At 32.6% G+C, this 15435-nt stretch overlaps 1 protein-coding gene across 2 annotated transcripts in view; it reads right to left on the reverse strand.

Annotated features, from left to right (window-relative positions):
- Positions 1 to 15435, reverse strand: part of Epac (Exchange protein directly activated by cAMP) — a 265367-nt gene that overhangs the window by 124695 nt on the left and 125237 nt on the right. For both annotated transcript variants that reach the window (XM_071177747.2, XM_071177748.2), the window contains 3 exons: positions 13722 to 13962; positions 8499 to 8641; positions 8281 to 8369 (listed from right to left, as the gene is read on the reverse strand). In XM_071177747.2, the coding sequence (XP_071033848.1) occupies positions 8281 to 8369; positions 8499 to 8641; positions 13722 to 13756 (267 nt within the window). In that variant the 5' untranslated portion in view covers positions 13757 to 13962. The remainder of the gene's footprint in view (positions 1 to 8280; positions 8370 to 8498; positions 8642 to 13721; positions 13963 to 15435) is intronic.

Raw genomic sequence — 15435 nt, forward strand, 5'->3', positions numbered from 1 at the left:
CTTAACACATCGTTTATAGTTGTGGTTGGTATTGTATTCTTTTCCAAAGCATACATACTGACATTCATTAAATTCTGAGAGTGTATAGAATCGGAAAATGTATTGGGTTCTATCGTGTAGGTTGTAGGGATCTATTGAGTAATAAATGTGTGGTCAGTAGAATCGGAATGTGCAGATTTAATTCATCACTTTCGAAACATTTTACCACCTTTTTGTCAAAGGTTTCCCAAATTAGTACACATTTCGTAGAGACGCATGCATCTTAACACATCGTTTATAGTTGTGGTTGGTATTGTATTCTTTTCCAAAGCATACATACTGACATTCATTAAATTCTGAGAGTGTATAGAATCGGAAAATGTATTGGGTTCTATCGTGTAGGCTGTAGGGATCTATCGAGTAATAAATGTGTGGTCTGTAGAATCGGAATGTGCAGATTTAATTCATCACTTTCGAAACATTTTACCACCTTTTTGTCAAAGGTTTCCCAAATTAGTACACATTTTGTAGAGTCGCATGCAACTTAACACATCGTTTATAGTTGTGGTAGGTATTGTATTCTTTTCCAAAGCATACATACTGACATTCATTAAATTCTGAGAGTGTATAGAATCGGAAAATGTATTGGGTTCTATCGTGTAGGTTGCAGGGATCTATTGAGTAATAAATGTGTGGTCAGTAGAATCGGAATGTGCAGATTTAATTCATCACTTTCGAAACATTTTACCACCTTTTTGTCAAAGGTTTCCCAAATTAGTACACATTTCGTAGAGTCGCATGCATCTTAACACATCGTTTATAGTTGTGGTTAGTATTGTATTCTTTTCCAAAGCATACATACTGACATTCATTAAATTCTGAGAGTGTATAGAATCGGAAAATGTATTGGGTTCTATCGTGTAGGCTGTAGGGATCTATCGAGTAATAAATGTGTGGTCTGTAGAATCGGAATGTGCAGATTTAATTCATCACTTTCGAAACATTTTACCACCTTTTTGTCAAAGGTTTCCCAAATTAGTACGCATTTTGTAGAGTCGCATGCATCTTAACACATCGTTTATAGTTGTGGTAGGTATTGTATTCTTTTCCAAAGCATACATACTGACATTCATTAAATTCTGAGTGTGTATAGAATAGAAAAATGTGCTGGCTTCTTTCGTGTAGGTTGTAGGGATCTATCAGAAAATACATATTTGGTCTGTAGAATCGGATGACTTTACAACCACTTTATCAATTTTTTGGTGAATGTTTTCAAAATTAGTACGTGTTTCGTAGGACCACTGCCTGCCTCTTTACTCTTTGTTTATAGTTGTGATGTTGTATTCTTCCCCAAAGCATACATACTTACATTCATTAAATTTTGAGTGCGTATAGAATCAGAAAATGTGTGGGGTTCTATCGTGTAAATTGTAGGAATCTATCGGGTAATATATGATTGGTCTGTAGAATCGGAAAGTACAGATTTAATCCATCACTTTCGAAACATTTTATCACCTTTTTGTCTAAGGATTTCAAAATCAAAACATGTTTTGTCCAGCCACTGTATGCATCTTTACACATCTTTTATAGTTGTGGCTGGTGTGGATATTCTCCAATATATACATACTGGCATTCATTAAATTTTGAGTGCGTATAGAATCAGAAAATGTGTGGGGTTCTATCGTGTAAATTGTAGGAATCTATCGGGTAATATATGATTGGTCTGTAGAATCGGAAAGTACAGATTTAATCCATCACTTTCGAAACATTTTATCACCTTTTTGTCTAAAGATTTCAAAATCAAAACATGTTTTATCCAGCCACTGTATGCATCTTTACACATCTTTTATAGTTGTGACTGGTGTGGATATTCTCCAATATATACATACTGGCATTCATTAAATTCTGAGTGTGTATAGAATCGGACAACATGTAGGGTTCTATCGTGTAGTTTGTAGGTATCAATTGAGTAATATGTTTGGTCTGTAGAATTGGAATGTTATTACGTGTGGTTCATGCGATCAGGAAACCTTAATTATATTGTTTGGTGACATTAAATTTGATAGTGAATACGAATTTACTAAAATGCAACTTATTTTCTTACTTTTGCTCCAAATTTTTAAAATTTTTAAGAGCTCTACAATCCATGATTTTTCTATACATGTTAAGAAAAAGTTACCATCACTCCTGGATTTTATGTGACCATCTCTCCTAAAGTTGAAGGTTGGGCTGAATTTATAGCGTCATTACGCCATTATATTCTGTTGCTTTATACTTAGGAACAAAGATTGGACTATAAATATACCTTAAAGGTCCAGCTAGTTAAAAGAAACACACGTAGACATATATAACCTATATGAGTGTCGAAAGACAACCAAATATTTATTTCACTTAAAATATTGAAAGCCCAAAGAAAATAAGCATTAAAATTTTACTTACTTTTTGTTGTCTCTTAAAACAACGAGTTTTGCCCAAATTAATAAAAACACTAAACTGTTTACTTTGAAACTGCATTTACTGCCATCTATTAACAAATATCGAAGCAAAATATTGATCAAATATAGATATTTAAGCTGGTCATTTCTTTTCTATGATCATTATATCTAGATTTACCTAATACTACTTTGTTTAATACTAATACTTAATAATAATACTAATTAATAATTATATCAATGCGGATAATACCAATTACACGCCAACAAAATTACAATGCTTGTTTTAATATTGTTAAGCTCTTTGCTAATTCTTACGAATAGTTTTATTGAAAACTAATTAATTAATTTTAGCGATCCCTTAGCGATTAGTGGTATTTTTTTTCCTTTATCTCAAAGTGAAAATAAATATTTCACATTCCAGAACTATTTCTTCTGTTGATTTTATATTTACAAGTTTTTAAAGATAAATAATATTTCATTGTTTCAAGGAGGGGTTTAATTTCCTATCGCCGACCACCAGTATAACCGATTTTACTGGCAGGTCATTTGGGCAACACAATCATATCGAGGACAGCTCTAGGTATACGAAACTACTCTTCGCAATTTTGAACAAACAAAATCTGAGTGAAGTCGGTCAAATAGTTTCTGAATAACGGAATTTCAATGTAACCGTTTCTTCGAATTCTTATTTCTCAGATGTTATTAGACTGATTTAGATCAAATTTTGCATTTTGTTATTTAAAATGACACATTTTAAAATTAAATTAAAATTTGCAGATCTTGCGATTCAAAATTTTTTAGACCCACATTAAATGAAGTAATAAAAAATATTAAATAATTATGAATGTCATAAGTAAGGCCCGGATTTTGATGACATTTGCATTTTTTTGCATTTTTGGACATTTTTTGTCTTTTAGAGCATTTTTTTTGATTTATAGGGCATTTTTCTTTAAATTTTGGGGCGTATTTTGCATTTTAATGCATTTTTTAAAGTTTTTTGTTAATTTTTTCCAATTTTTATTCTTTTTTATCAATTTTCATTATTACACTGGCTTCCAAACAATGAAGAAAATCTATAGAATATTAACAGGTGAAACAAAATCTTTTCAAATTGAAGAAGAATTGTCAGTAAGTGAGACCTTCTTTTTCAAGTACGCACCTATAACATCAGTAGACGTTGAAAGAAGCTTCTGCAGGAATGAAAATTTACTTTCAGACAAGAGACGCTCGTTTTCATTTCAAATTATCAAAAAAGATTTAATATTGCAATGTAATTCTGATATTTAGTAATATTATGAGATGGAAGTTTTTATATCCATTAAAGTTTCTATACAAAATAAAAATATTTTGGTATCAATATATTTTCCTTTTTCTGTTATTTTAGGATATAAAACGAATTTTTCAAACTTTAATGCATTGTATTGCATTGTTTTATATTTTTTAAATGACTCATAATAATTTTAAAGAGCAAAACATTTTTTTTAATTCAATATTTTTACTTTATTTAAAGCATTTTTTGGGCAATTTTTGGATTCTTAAGGGCATTTTTTGCCCTTTTTAAGGGCATTTTTTGCACTTTTTAAGGGCATTAGTTGAGATTTTTTAGGTCATCAAAATCCGGGCTCTAGTCATAAGTGTTAGAATATAAAGGTTAGTTATATCCTTTTACGTTGTTTTGATTGTTCATAATTTGCGTGATTTTAAAAGTTTATCATATGAAAGCGACAAAATTATCTTTATCTTTACGACTTGAGATGTATATGTCCCGTTATAGTCTTTTCTCATGGGTCACTGAAAAATACTAATGAGGCATCAATGTCCCAGGACCTGACAGCAAGAAGTGAGTCCAGATTTTTATTAAAATTATTTACAATGTAACTAATATTAAAAAAGAACAATATAAAAAACTTTGTCTTAAAAAATTTAGAAATCAGTTTTAAAAGCGTTAAAGGATCCGCATAACAATACAGAACCATCACTGCATTGAAACTTTAACGATCAGATAAATAAAAGTCAAACTTGCACCATTTATCACTTTAATAGTTAAAACTAAATAAAATTAAGCAATCACTATTACTCAATAGGTGGAACATTTTTTTAAAAAAAAAAGAAATATATCATCAAAATAAATAAAATAAGGAAATAAATAAAATGATTCTGGTCAAAGGAATAATCCAATTGAAAAGGAAGTGAATTATATGAAATACAGATTTCTAAATGTTCTTTTAAGGGGATCCATGACACACAAAAAAGTGCAATTTTTATTCGATCAGTTTCAAATTTTAAGAAAATATTGGCGAAAAAAACAATAATTAGTTTAAAGTTATAGCTAAATGTATGGTTTTTAATTTTTGGTAATTAAAATTTTCCTTCCCAACGATTTTTAATTTTTTTTAATTAAACTTCTACCAAAATACGATATTTACAGGCATTTAAATAAATTTAAGTGATTATGGTAACCGCATAAAAATTTAACATATCTAGGCATCAAATTTTTATTTTGTCGCCAAAAGTTTTCTCAAAAAATGCGCTTCAATTATGCTTGTTCAATTATTAAAAAATTAAATTAAGATATTGAGTTAATTGCATTTAGAATAATAGAATAATTAGTATCACTTTTGATCACTATAATAGAATAATTTATAGTGTATATTTTTGTAGTAATAGAATAATTAGTATCACTATAATAGAATAATTTAGAATAATTGCGCATAGAATAGTATCTAAAAATAACAATAAAACAAAGACTGGTGTGCAAGAAACTTTTTGAAGTTGTAAAAACATTGAAAAATTCCTTTTTCTCGAGAATTTTTTTGCAAATTCATAATCTTATAACTTGATAAGAAAAACTCTGATTTAAACACGGTTTGTTTCCTATCACTTAGTAAAGTGTATATTTTTGTTAATATCTCTAAAACCAAATAATGACTTTTCGAAGGATTTTTCTCATTTTTAACTGCCACTGTCCCCTTAATGTATTTTATAATTTGTTTCAGAATCCACAACATTCTCGAGAGTTTTCCAAACGCAGCGGCTTGTAATCTGACAACAACCAGTCCAATTATAAATATATGTAAACCTAAATACACCCAAACTATCCGATTTTAACGATTTATTAAATTTATCTGGTAGTTTTTAAATTAATTCTCTTTAACTCCAATCAATTGTTACATAAATCAAACGAAATTTACCTTTAAAATCTTCTTTTACTTATAAAGACCGACGTAACAATTCAGTATTGAATCAAAATCACGATTATCACTTTAATCAAATAAAAAAAAATCCTTTTAGTCAAACATACACCATTTACCGCTACAATAATTAATAGGAAATAGAATTAAGCAGTCACCATTACTCAATTTCCGGTACTTTTTTTTAAAAGGAGAAATATGATCATCAAGAACTAAAAAAACAAAACGAGGTTGGTTAAAAGAATAATCCTATTGAATCGGTAATGAATTACGAAATCTGGTTTTATAAAAGAGCGGAATTTGCATGCGCAACGTGTTCTTTTAATGTATTTTTATTCGTTTTTGAATCCATAGAATTCTCGAGAGTTTTCCAAACGCAACAGCTCGTGAGGCACGTAATCGGACACTAACGAGTCTCTCTCGCTTTGAGAATATTTTAATGAATTTGGAAAACTCCGCCATGGTTTATCCACAACCGTAACTTAGCGAAAAAGAAAACTATTTCTGGGAAGGATTTCTTTTCTTTTTTCAAAAATATTTTTTTAACCGTTGTCGTTACGGATTATTTAAAGAAGACTAGAATTAATGAGAGTAAAATCCCCAAATCTAGAATTATCCCGAATCTAGAATTATCCCGAATCTATATTTATCAAAGCTAGGCTAATAGCTAGGCCGAATCTATATTTATCAAAGCTAGGCTCCGCCATGGTTTATCCACAACCGTAACTTAGCGAAAAAGAAAACTATTTCTGGGAAGGATTTCTTTTCTTTTTTCAAAAATATTTTTTTAACCGTTGTCGTTACGGATTATTTAAAGAAGACTAGAATTAATGAGAGTAAAATCCCCAAATCTAGAATTATCCCGAATCTAGAATTATCCCGAATCTATATTTATCAAAGCTAGGCTAATTCCAACATTTATAAACTAGGAAAATAGGGTGTTAAGATTTTTTTCTACGCTTTATGCATAGAAGGTTAGATTTTCCTTGAATATTTGCAAGATTTAAATTTCACCAGCAAAATAAAAAAAAAAAAGTAACAGTTAGTTAAACACACAAGTGGGAGACCTGTGTGCTAAATTACAAACTAAGGCAAACAACGTAAAGAGCACAGAAATATTTATAAAATACAGACAGCTGTTTCGGATGCTCAAAATGCAACCTTCATCAGTGCAACTGTTGCACTGATGAAGGTTGCCCTTTGAGCATCCGAAACAGCTGTCTGTATTTTATAAATATTTTTGTGCTCTTTAACGTTGTTTGCCTCTGTTTGTAACAGCTAGTTATTAAAAAGGGGCACTGCGTGAAAGAATAATGAATAATACGCTGCCATTGATTGAATGATATTTTAAGGATACAAAAAAATATCTTAAGAATACAAAGAACGTTATTTCACATTTGAAAAGAACATTCCTATGAATTCTAATATTCTTGAAATTAAATAAATTCGTTTTGCTTCCTAGTTAAAATGAATGTAAAGCTTTCGCATGTTTCTAAAGAAAAGTCGACATGTTTTGAAAATATGCACAGTTTTTTTAAAAGAGTTCAGTTCTATTCCAGCCCTGCATTGGTCATGGAGACATATTTTACGCCGATTTGCTCTCTTTGGCCTTAGCTGTCTTCTAGGCTACTGCGGTCTCTGTTATTTTATTAACATTAATTTCATTTCATTTTTCAATTAGTAATTTTAAATTTTCGTGTTATCATTTACTTGTGTCTAGAGACGTCGACTTTTATTTGAATTCAGATATGAGGCAAAAATAGACATACGTGTAATTTCCAATTTTTTATCATTTGCAGCAGCCTAGTAAATGTTTTTTTTTTTTTTTTTTTTTTTTTTTTACTTTGAATGAATTGCTTTATAAAAGCGGTATTAAGCAATTCAATTAGTTCAATAAACTCAGAATACAAGAAATAGGTAGAGGCATATCGGAGAGATTTCGACGATTAATTAACATTTTTACTTTTTTATTAGGTAAATTTAAGAAACTACATTTTAATGTATGTATACACTTATAAAAATATTTCTTTATTTTTTGCTGAATTTACATGAGAATGTGTGTATAAACATTAATGATTTTTGAGGGAACCGCGCAAGAAATTGCGAATTTAATATCTAAATGTTATAATTAACATATAAATCATTCCAACGTGCTCAGAAATTGCTAGGAATTTTTAATGGTAAAACATCTTTAGGCTTTCTATGATAGGTTTCTGTACGTATTTTTTTCCCCTGTCAGTCATTACTAAAGTGTCATTAATGCAAATATTTGATTAAAGTGCAAGTAAAGAACATCCTTTGGGTTTACCATTAATAATTGAAACCTTCTAGGAATTTTTAATGGTAAAACATCTTTAATCTTTCTATGATAAGTTTCTGTGAGTATTTTTCCTTCCTGTAAGTCAGTACTAAAGTGTCATTCACGCAAAAAATTTGATTAAAGTGCAAGTACAGAACATCCTTTGGGTTTACCATTAATAATTGAAACCTTCTAGGAATTTTTAATGGTAAAACATCTTTAATCTTTCTATGATAAGTTTCTGTGAGTATTTTTCCTTCCTGTAAGTTAGTACTAAAGTGTCATTCACGCAAAAAATTTGATTAAAGTGCGAGTACAGAACATCCTTTGGGTTTACTATTAATAATTGAAACCTTCACTAAAAAGTAAATCTTACTTGTTCCGGTGAGGTTTGTAGGACTTGAACATCAAGAGAACCTGCCAGTACGGCATACCAGTTGGTCCCTTTATCACCTTGGCGGAACACTGTCAAAAGTAAAATGCAACTTACTCAGTTGAATGATGGTAAAGGGCAAAAGTAAGAGAATGCAAATTAAATCATTTCTGAAAGAATAATTTAATCCACGGAAGGGGATGACGTAATAGGGAACTTACGAGTGACCCCTTTGTCCAAGTCTTCGTAGTACCCGAAGCAGCACATCTGTTGAAGTAATGTAGGGTGGTACTTTTCGAAGGCCTCTATGCTTCGAAGACGATTGTAGAGGATCTCCAACTCTTCTTCGGTCCGGTCTGCAGGTCTATGACAATAAAAGAAAAACTATTATCTTTTTGACTTTATTTTTTTTAAATACAAAAATCTATTAGAACAATTGGAATAGTTGAACACAGGAAGAAGCTTGTTGAACACGAAATTCAATTCAATGCCTGATTGAAAAGGCATCAATAAACGGCATATATATATGTACACATGTCAGTGCACAAAGTGGTAAAAAAGAAATTTTGTTTTTATTTATTTTGAGGTTAAGAACAAAATATGATTTAGACAAAACGCTCCTCCCCAACGCAAGAGAAATAATATAAAAATACAAATATTAAAAAAAATCTTAAAACGAGGATTAATTTGTAAAGGAAATAAGCCTTGTTCATGTTGTGTTAGTCCTGTGATATTATATCCTAATATATTATTAATGGATAAAGCAGTGTGTCCCAACTAAATGAAGCCACCTTGATTTTTGCATGGATTCAAGGAATACTAATGAGAACCAAATACTATATTATGAAACTCCATATCTAAACACAGAATAATAAGGAGTAATTTACTTCCTGCTCCACATGGACAGGTAAAGAAAACATTGAATGAATAAAAAAATGTCTTATTGAAATAAAGCCACTTCTTTTTATCGCCAAGATATACATTCATATCCGAAAACAACTACTTTGAAGATTTTGCAGCGTAAATGAAGGTGTTTTATTGCTGGAAAATATGACTTGAGTCGACAATTTTTGCTTCAAATGCCAATAAATGAGCATTCAGCATTTTATGGTAATCGACAGTGCGACCTAGAAGAAAGGGGACGTTAAGTTTGCCACCATAGCCGATACCTCCCCAGAGCATTTATAAGCCTCCATATTGTAGTCCCTTTAAAGCAGATTTTCTCATGTTCTGTTTAGTCTAATACATCCCACAAAAAATTTACAATATAAAAAATTTAAAACAAATATAGCAGTAGCCTATGTTGAAAGTTATTTACAAGCAAAGGTTAGAAGAAAATGAAAGTATTAAGATGACCCAGACAGTTTTGTGTGTTGTATATAGCATGAGAAGAGAAGACGCCTATGTTGAAAGTTATTTACAAGCAAAGGTTAGTAGAAAATGAAAGTATTAAGATGACCCAGACAGTTTTGTGTGTTGTATATAGCATGAGAAGAGAAGACGCCTATATGGAAAGTTATTTACAAGCAAAGGTTAGTAGAAAATGAAAGTATTAAGATGACCCAGACAGTTTTGTGTGTTGTTACTATATAGCATGAGAAGAGAAGACGCTTATGTAGAAAGTTATTTACAAGCAAAGGTTAGTAGAAAATGAAAGTATTAAGATGACCCTGACAGTTTTGTGTGTTGTTACTATATAGCATGAGAAGAGAAGACGCCTATGTTGAAAGTTATTTACAAGCAAAGGTTAGTAAAAAATGAAAGCATTAAGATGACCCAGACAGTTTTGCGTGTTGTTACTATATAGCATGAGAAGAGAAGACGATTTCTTCTACATTACACAGAAAAGTGGAGTCTCATAAGTGAGTGGGAAGGCTTCAGAAATGGTAGTAAACATAAACTATCCACTCCCTCAGGCTATGCGTAGACTGTCAATTATCAAAACAATTTTAGAAATCCACTTAATATCATTTGCAGAAAAAATTGGAGACCCAAGTCAAATTTTCTACCAAGGCAATTCCTCCATTTACGGTGAAAAAAGCTTCACGTTGTTGGCTTTTAGATAGTAGGGTGCATTCCATGAATGCTCTGACCTTCTATCACACCTACATCCACAAGAAAATACGTGGGCTATTCTCAGTAGAACTGTATAATAACAAATGGTACAAGTTTTAGTTTGTGGCAGAATTGAAAGGTTGCATCATTAAAACCTGCTATAAACCTGATGCTAAAATGTACACCAGGGTTTAATAATGGTACAACAAATCATATATTTCAACTCATATATAAACACGACATATAAATTAGCCATAATCAGAAGTGGCTTTATTTTGATGGAATACTTTTTTCCCTTCTTTTTAATTTATTTGATATTTTTCCAAGTAACGGTAACGCAGGAATGTTGAGTTACTCCGAGTAAATATGTGATTAGATATAGACTTATTAAATTTATAAGATTAGATCTCATTGGTTTTCTTTGCATTCAGTTATGACAAAAAATCAAGGTGGCTTTATTTAGTTGAGACATAACAGCATATTATTTTGAGCAGCAATGGCACAATGATCAAGATACTGAGCTGCTGTTTCGGAGAATCGGAGTTCAGTTCTTGTATTATGGTTAAAATAGTTTGATGGTTATAGACTTGTCTAGGAAGTAAAGAGCAGTGCATTGCTTCATTGCCGTAATCAAGCTTTCAAGCGTTTGGACTTAAAAATGTGGAGCACCTTATCACAATGTTCCTCTACTGTGACAAATGTCGGTAGAGAGAATGCTTTATTTTAATGCATACGTCACGGCGAAAGACCGTAATCGGTGGTTGTTGACTTTCACCGGTGAATGTCGACAAACACCAAATACGTCGGTGAAAGATCGAATATTTCATTGCATTCTTGTACATTCGGACCCTCACCGGTGTATGTCGACAATCACAGATATGCTTTGGTGAATGTCCGAAATATTTATTACATTCGATTTGATGTGAATTTATTCGTGGATATAATTACATTTATTCGATATTTTAACCCTACACTGATGTTTTTTTAAGGTTAAGTGCCACTGCCCGGTATAACCTCCACTGGTGTTCTTTTAAGGTTAAGCGCCACTGCCCGGTATACATTTGCCCGGTATACCCTACTGTTGTGTCACAACAACCAGAAATAAGACGTGAGTTCTACCAAACAATTTATTTAAACATTCACACGAAAAATCACAAAATATTACCCAAAAAATATCTCTTCTCAGAAAAAAACTCTCTTTTTCAACTACACAAAAAAGAACATCACTTCTCGTGTGTGTCTCTCAAGCAACAACATTTTAGCATTACCTCTCGAGGAATTGATGCTTTTACCTCAGTTGCGAGAAATTGATGCTTTCAGCTCAGTTGTCACACTGTTACGTTACACTACACTGATGTTTTTTTAAGGTCAAGCGCCATTGCCCGATATATATTTGCCCGATACTCCAAACACTGATGTTTCTTCTAATCTATCGTCAGTAAGAATTAAAATATAGAACAAATATAAATATATCAAATAAATATAATAATATTAACGAATAAATTAATATAAAATTGGATATAACAAATATTTCGGGCATTCACCAAAGTGACAATGTGATTGTTGAAATTCACCGGTGAGAGTCAGAAATAAGGGTATTTAGAAAATATATCGGACATACACCAAGCGACTACGTGAATGTTGACATTCACCGGTGAATGTCGACATTCTCCAGATTTCGGTGTTTCACCGTAACACATATATTTCTTTTTAATTTCTCTCACTGACTAGTTGTGCAGTTACGGCTTATGAAGACCAGTTTTTGATTGGTTGAGAGACAAAATTTACTGGGAAGGAACGAAGCGAAATTTCTCCATAGGGCTAACACGGACAAGGTATATTTATAGTATATAGTATCAAGGGTATAGAATTATCGACATGTATTTCTTCTTGTTTGTAAAAAAGTATTCAAAATAGGTATTATAGGAAAAAAAAATATTCAAAATATGCATTGAGCCGCGGTGGCTCAGATAATGGATTTCCCGCCTCCCAAAGAAATGACACAGGTTCGAATCACAGCGGGGGCTGGTTGATAAGAATTCTGCTCCCGTCTCACACCAACCACAAAGAGGACGTAAAATAACTTCAGTGGTAGATGGAGCATGGGTTGGATTCCCCTTGCCGTCTAGCTAACCAAGATAGACTTTCGTGGTTTTCCGCTCCATGTAAATAAATGCAGTTTACTTCCATCTGAAAGTCCACGTAAGCAAGTTGTCACACACCATCACCAACCACAATGCTGACGTAAAATATCTTCAGTGGTAAATGGATCATGGGTTGGACTCCCCTTGCCGTCTAGCTAACCATGGAAGATTTTCGTCAATGTAACACGAATGCGGTTTAGTTCTATCAAAAAGTCCACGCAGACAAGTTCGTCCCAAATCCAGGAGTTTCTTTATCTTCTGCTTTAGGTTCAAAATTACAAGGCTACGGAGTTGAACATTGATAGTTGTAAATTTAAAAATGGATCGGCTGTTCATGACTGCCCTACAAAAATGATCCATAGAAATCAATAAAAATATTTACTGATATCAATAGAATTCTATTGTTCTGTACTTGTTTCTATTGACATTTCAACTGATGTCAACTGATATCAGTATTGTATTGGTATCAATAGATGTTGAACAGTAGGGTATTCTATTGGTCTGTACTTGTTTCTATTGACATTTCAACTGATATCAGTAGTGTATCAGTATCAATAGATATTGATTAATAGAATTTTATTGGTCTGTACTTGCTTCTATTGATTTTCAACTGATATCAGCAGTGTATTGGTATCAATAAATAATGATCAGTAAGTACTCTATTGGTGCATACTTGTCTGTATTTCGCACTTCAACTGATGTCTACTGAGATCAGTAGGGAACTTGTGTCAATAGATGTTGATCAGTTAGGTATTCTACTTGTTTTATCAATATATGAACTGATATCAAAAAAATTTTATAGATTAAACAAAAAAATAGCTTTGAAAATTATATATTATGTGAAATATTTAGCTTTTAAAAATTATTATAGTTATGCTTGATACTTCTATCAAGATACTTTCGTTATAAATGCCAAAAAAAAAATAGATTAGCTTGCTGTTTAAATATTAATTCTCTTACCAAGAAGCAATTCCAGGGAGAAAATTTTGTTAACGATTTAAAAATAGAGTATTTTTACGCATAAAGAATAATTATGTATAAGGAGTAATACGAATATTTAATAAATTTTCGCAATTTAAGTGTAATTACGCGTATCTTAATGTTGTAATTAATTCAGTTATCATTCCTTCTCGTAACCTTAATCTAAAAAAAATTTGAAATTGCTTGTCGTGATTTTAGACGTAACTCTGAACTCCAAAACTAAATTTTTTCAATAATTTGAACCACAATCAAATTAGTACCAACCTTTTGTCCATGACGTGAGCCCATTCTGTTACCATAATCTTAACCCATGTTGAAGGCTATAAGTCATGGCTCTGCCGTTTGAAGGAGATACTTCACACATCGTCATCGTCACTGTCATGTGATCAGAAATTCCATTTCAAATAGTTCATTGGCTGATACTCTCGATTTCTTCATCAGTCCTATAAGTGCATGGAGCCTTCACATAGAAACAATTCTTACAAAACTTGAAATCATATTTTACCTAAAAATAAAACAATAAATTATTGAAAACACATTCTCTTTCACAGGGATAATTTTTAAAATTGAAAAAAATGAAGAGAGAAACTATCCATTCTCAGCCTAATTATATACTCACCTTTTTCCAACAACGCAAACAACGTAAATCTATTTATTACAACTTCAATTACTGAAGGCTGTAGTTCCCTAATGTACGATTTTTGCTTAATACTTTTGCTCAAAACCTACGTCCTTCTTAAGTCTGCTAATTTATTTGTTATTATTTGATAATCAATTAATAGGGAATATACACCGAAGAGCCATTACATTATGACCACCCTCCATCTATAACAATGGGCTCGCCCAGGTTTTCATGGTTTCTCGCCCAGGAACAATGTTTTCATGGGGCACATTAGGACCCATAATCCTCTTAGAACAATCCCTGACGTCAGTAAGCTACTTGAACATGGTTGCAGACCAGGTTCACCCATTCATGGCATCAGTTTCTCCTGCGGGGGATGGTGCTTACCAACAGGATAATGCACCATGTCATTAGAGTCGAATCGTCATGGATTGGTTCGAGGAACATTCAAGTGACTTTCAAGTCATGTCTTGTCCCCCAAATTCACCTGACCTTAATCCAATAGAGCATTTGTGGTCCTACTTGGAAAACCAAATTCGTGCTGCCACGCTACCCCCTCGCAATGTGAGGGAATTGCAGGACCAGTTGGTGAGCGCTTGGCACCTCAGACTACCTATCAGCACCTTGTGGAATCAATGCCACGGCGGGTGCTAGCAGTTTTGAGGGGTAAAGGTGGTCTTCCATGTTATTAGCAGGGTGGTCATAATGTAATGGCTCTTCGGTGTACATGTGTTTTGTAACGACCTACATTAATGTAATGATTCAGAATTTGTGTTAAAAAGTAAGTTAAAAAAGGCACGTATTTGCTCATTTGGGGACGCAAAATAATATTTATTCGTTGCTACGCGTAGGTAGGTAGGTACTTTATTTACGTCACGCTAGAGCTGCACAATGGGCTATTGGCGACGGTCTGGGAAACATCCCTGGGGATAATCCGAAGAAATGCCATCGCAATTTTGATCCTCTGCAGGGGGAATAATTCTGCTGCTTTGGTAGCACAAAGGCCTACGCGCGAAGTCGAGCCCTTTACGGTAGAACAGTTTAACGAGGACCAATACCACACACCCTCGATCCCTACGCAGGCTTATCAAAGGGGTCACCCACCCACTTACTAGCCGCAGCCAGTCATGCTTGACATCGGTGCTCTACTGGGAACTGTGTCTTTTATGATCAGTCCACTACGGGATCGTTGTTACACGCATATGTGCACTTATTACAATGTGCAGCTTTTAAGCCCTTACCATATTGAAGAACAGATTCGGTAAGGAAAGAACAAAGGTGCATCCAAGATAACGAAAGAATTTGAACCTGCTACTTCTTAACAACTGAGCGTTTGGTGGAGCAGCAGGACCGAAA

Source organism: Parasteatoda tepidariorum, chromosome 2 (assembly GCF_982258835.1).
Source record: "Parasteatoda tepidariorum strain Cologne lab strain chromosome 2, Ptep-v5.0, whole genome shotgun sequence".
Taxonomy (NCBI): domain Eukaryota; kingdom Metazoa; phylum Arthropoda; class Arachnida; order Araneae; family Theridiidae; genus Parasteatoda; species Parasteatoda tepidariorum.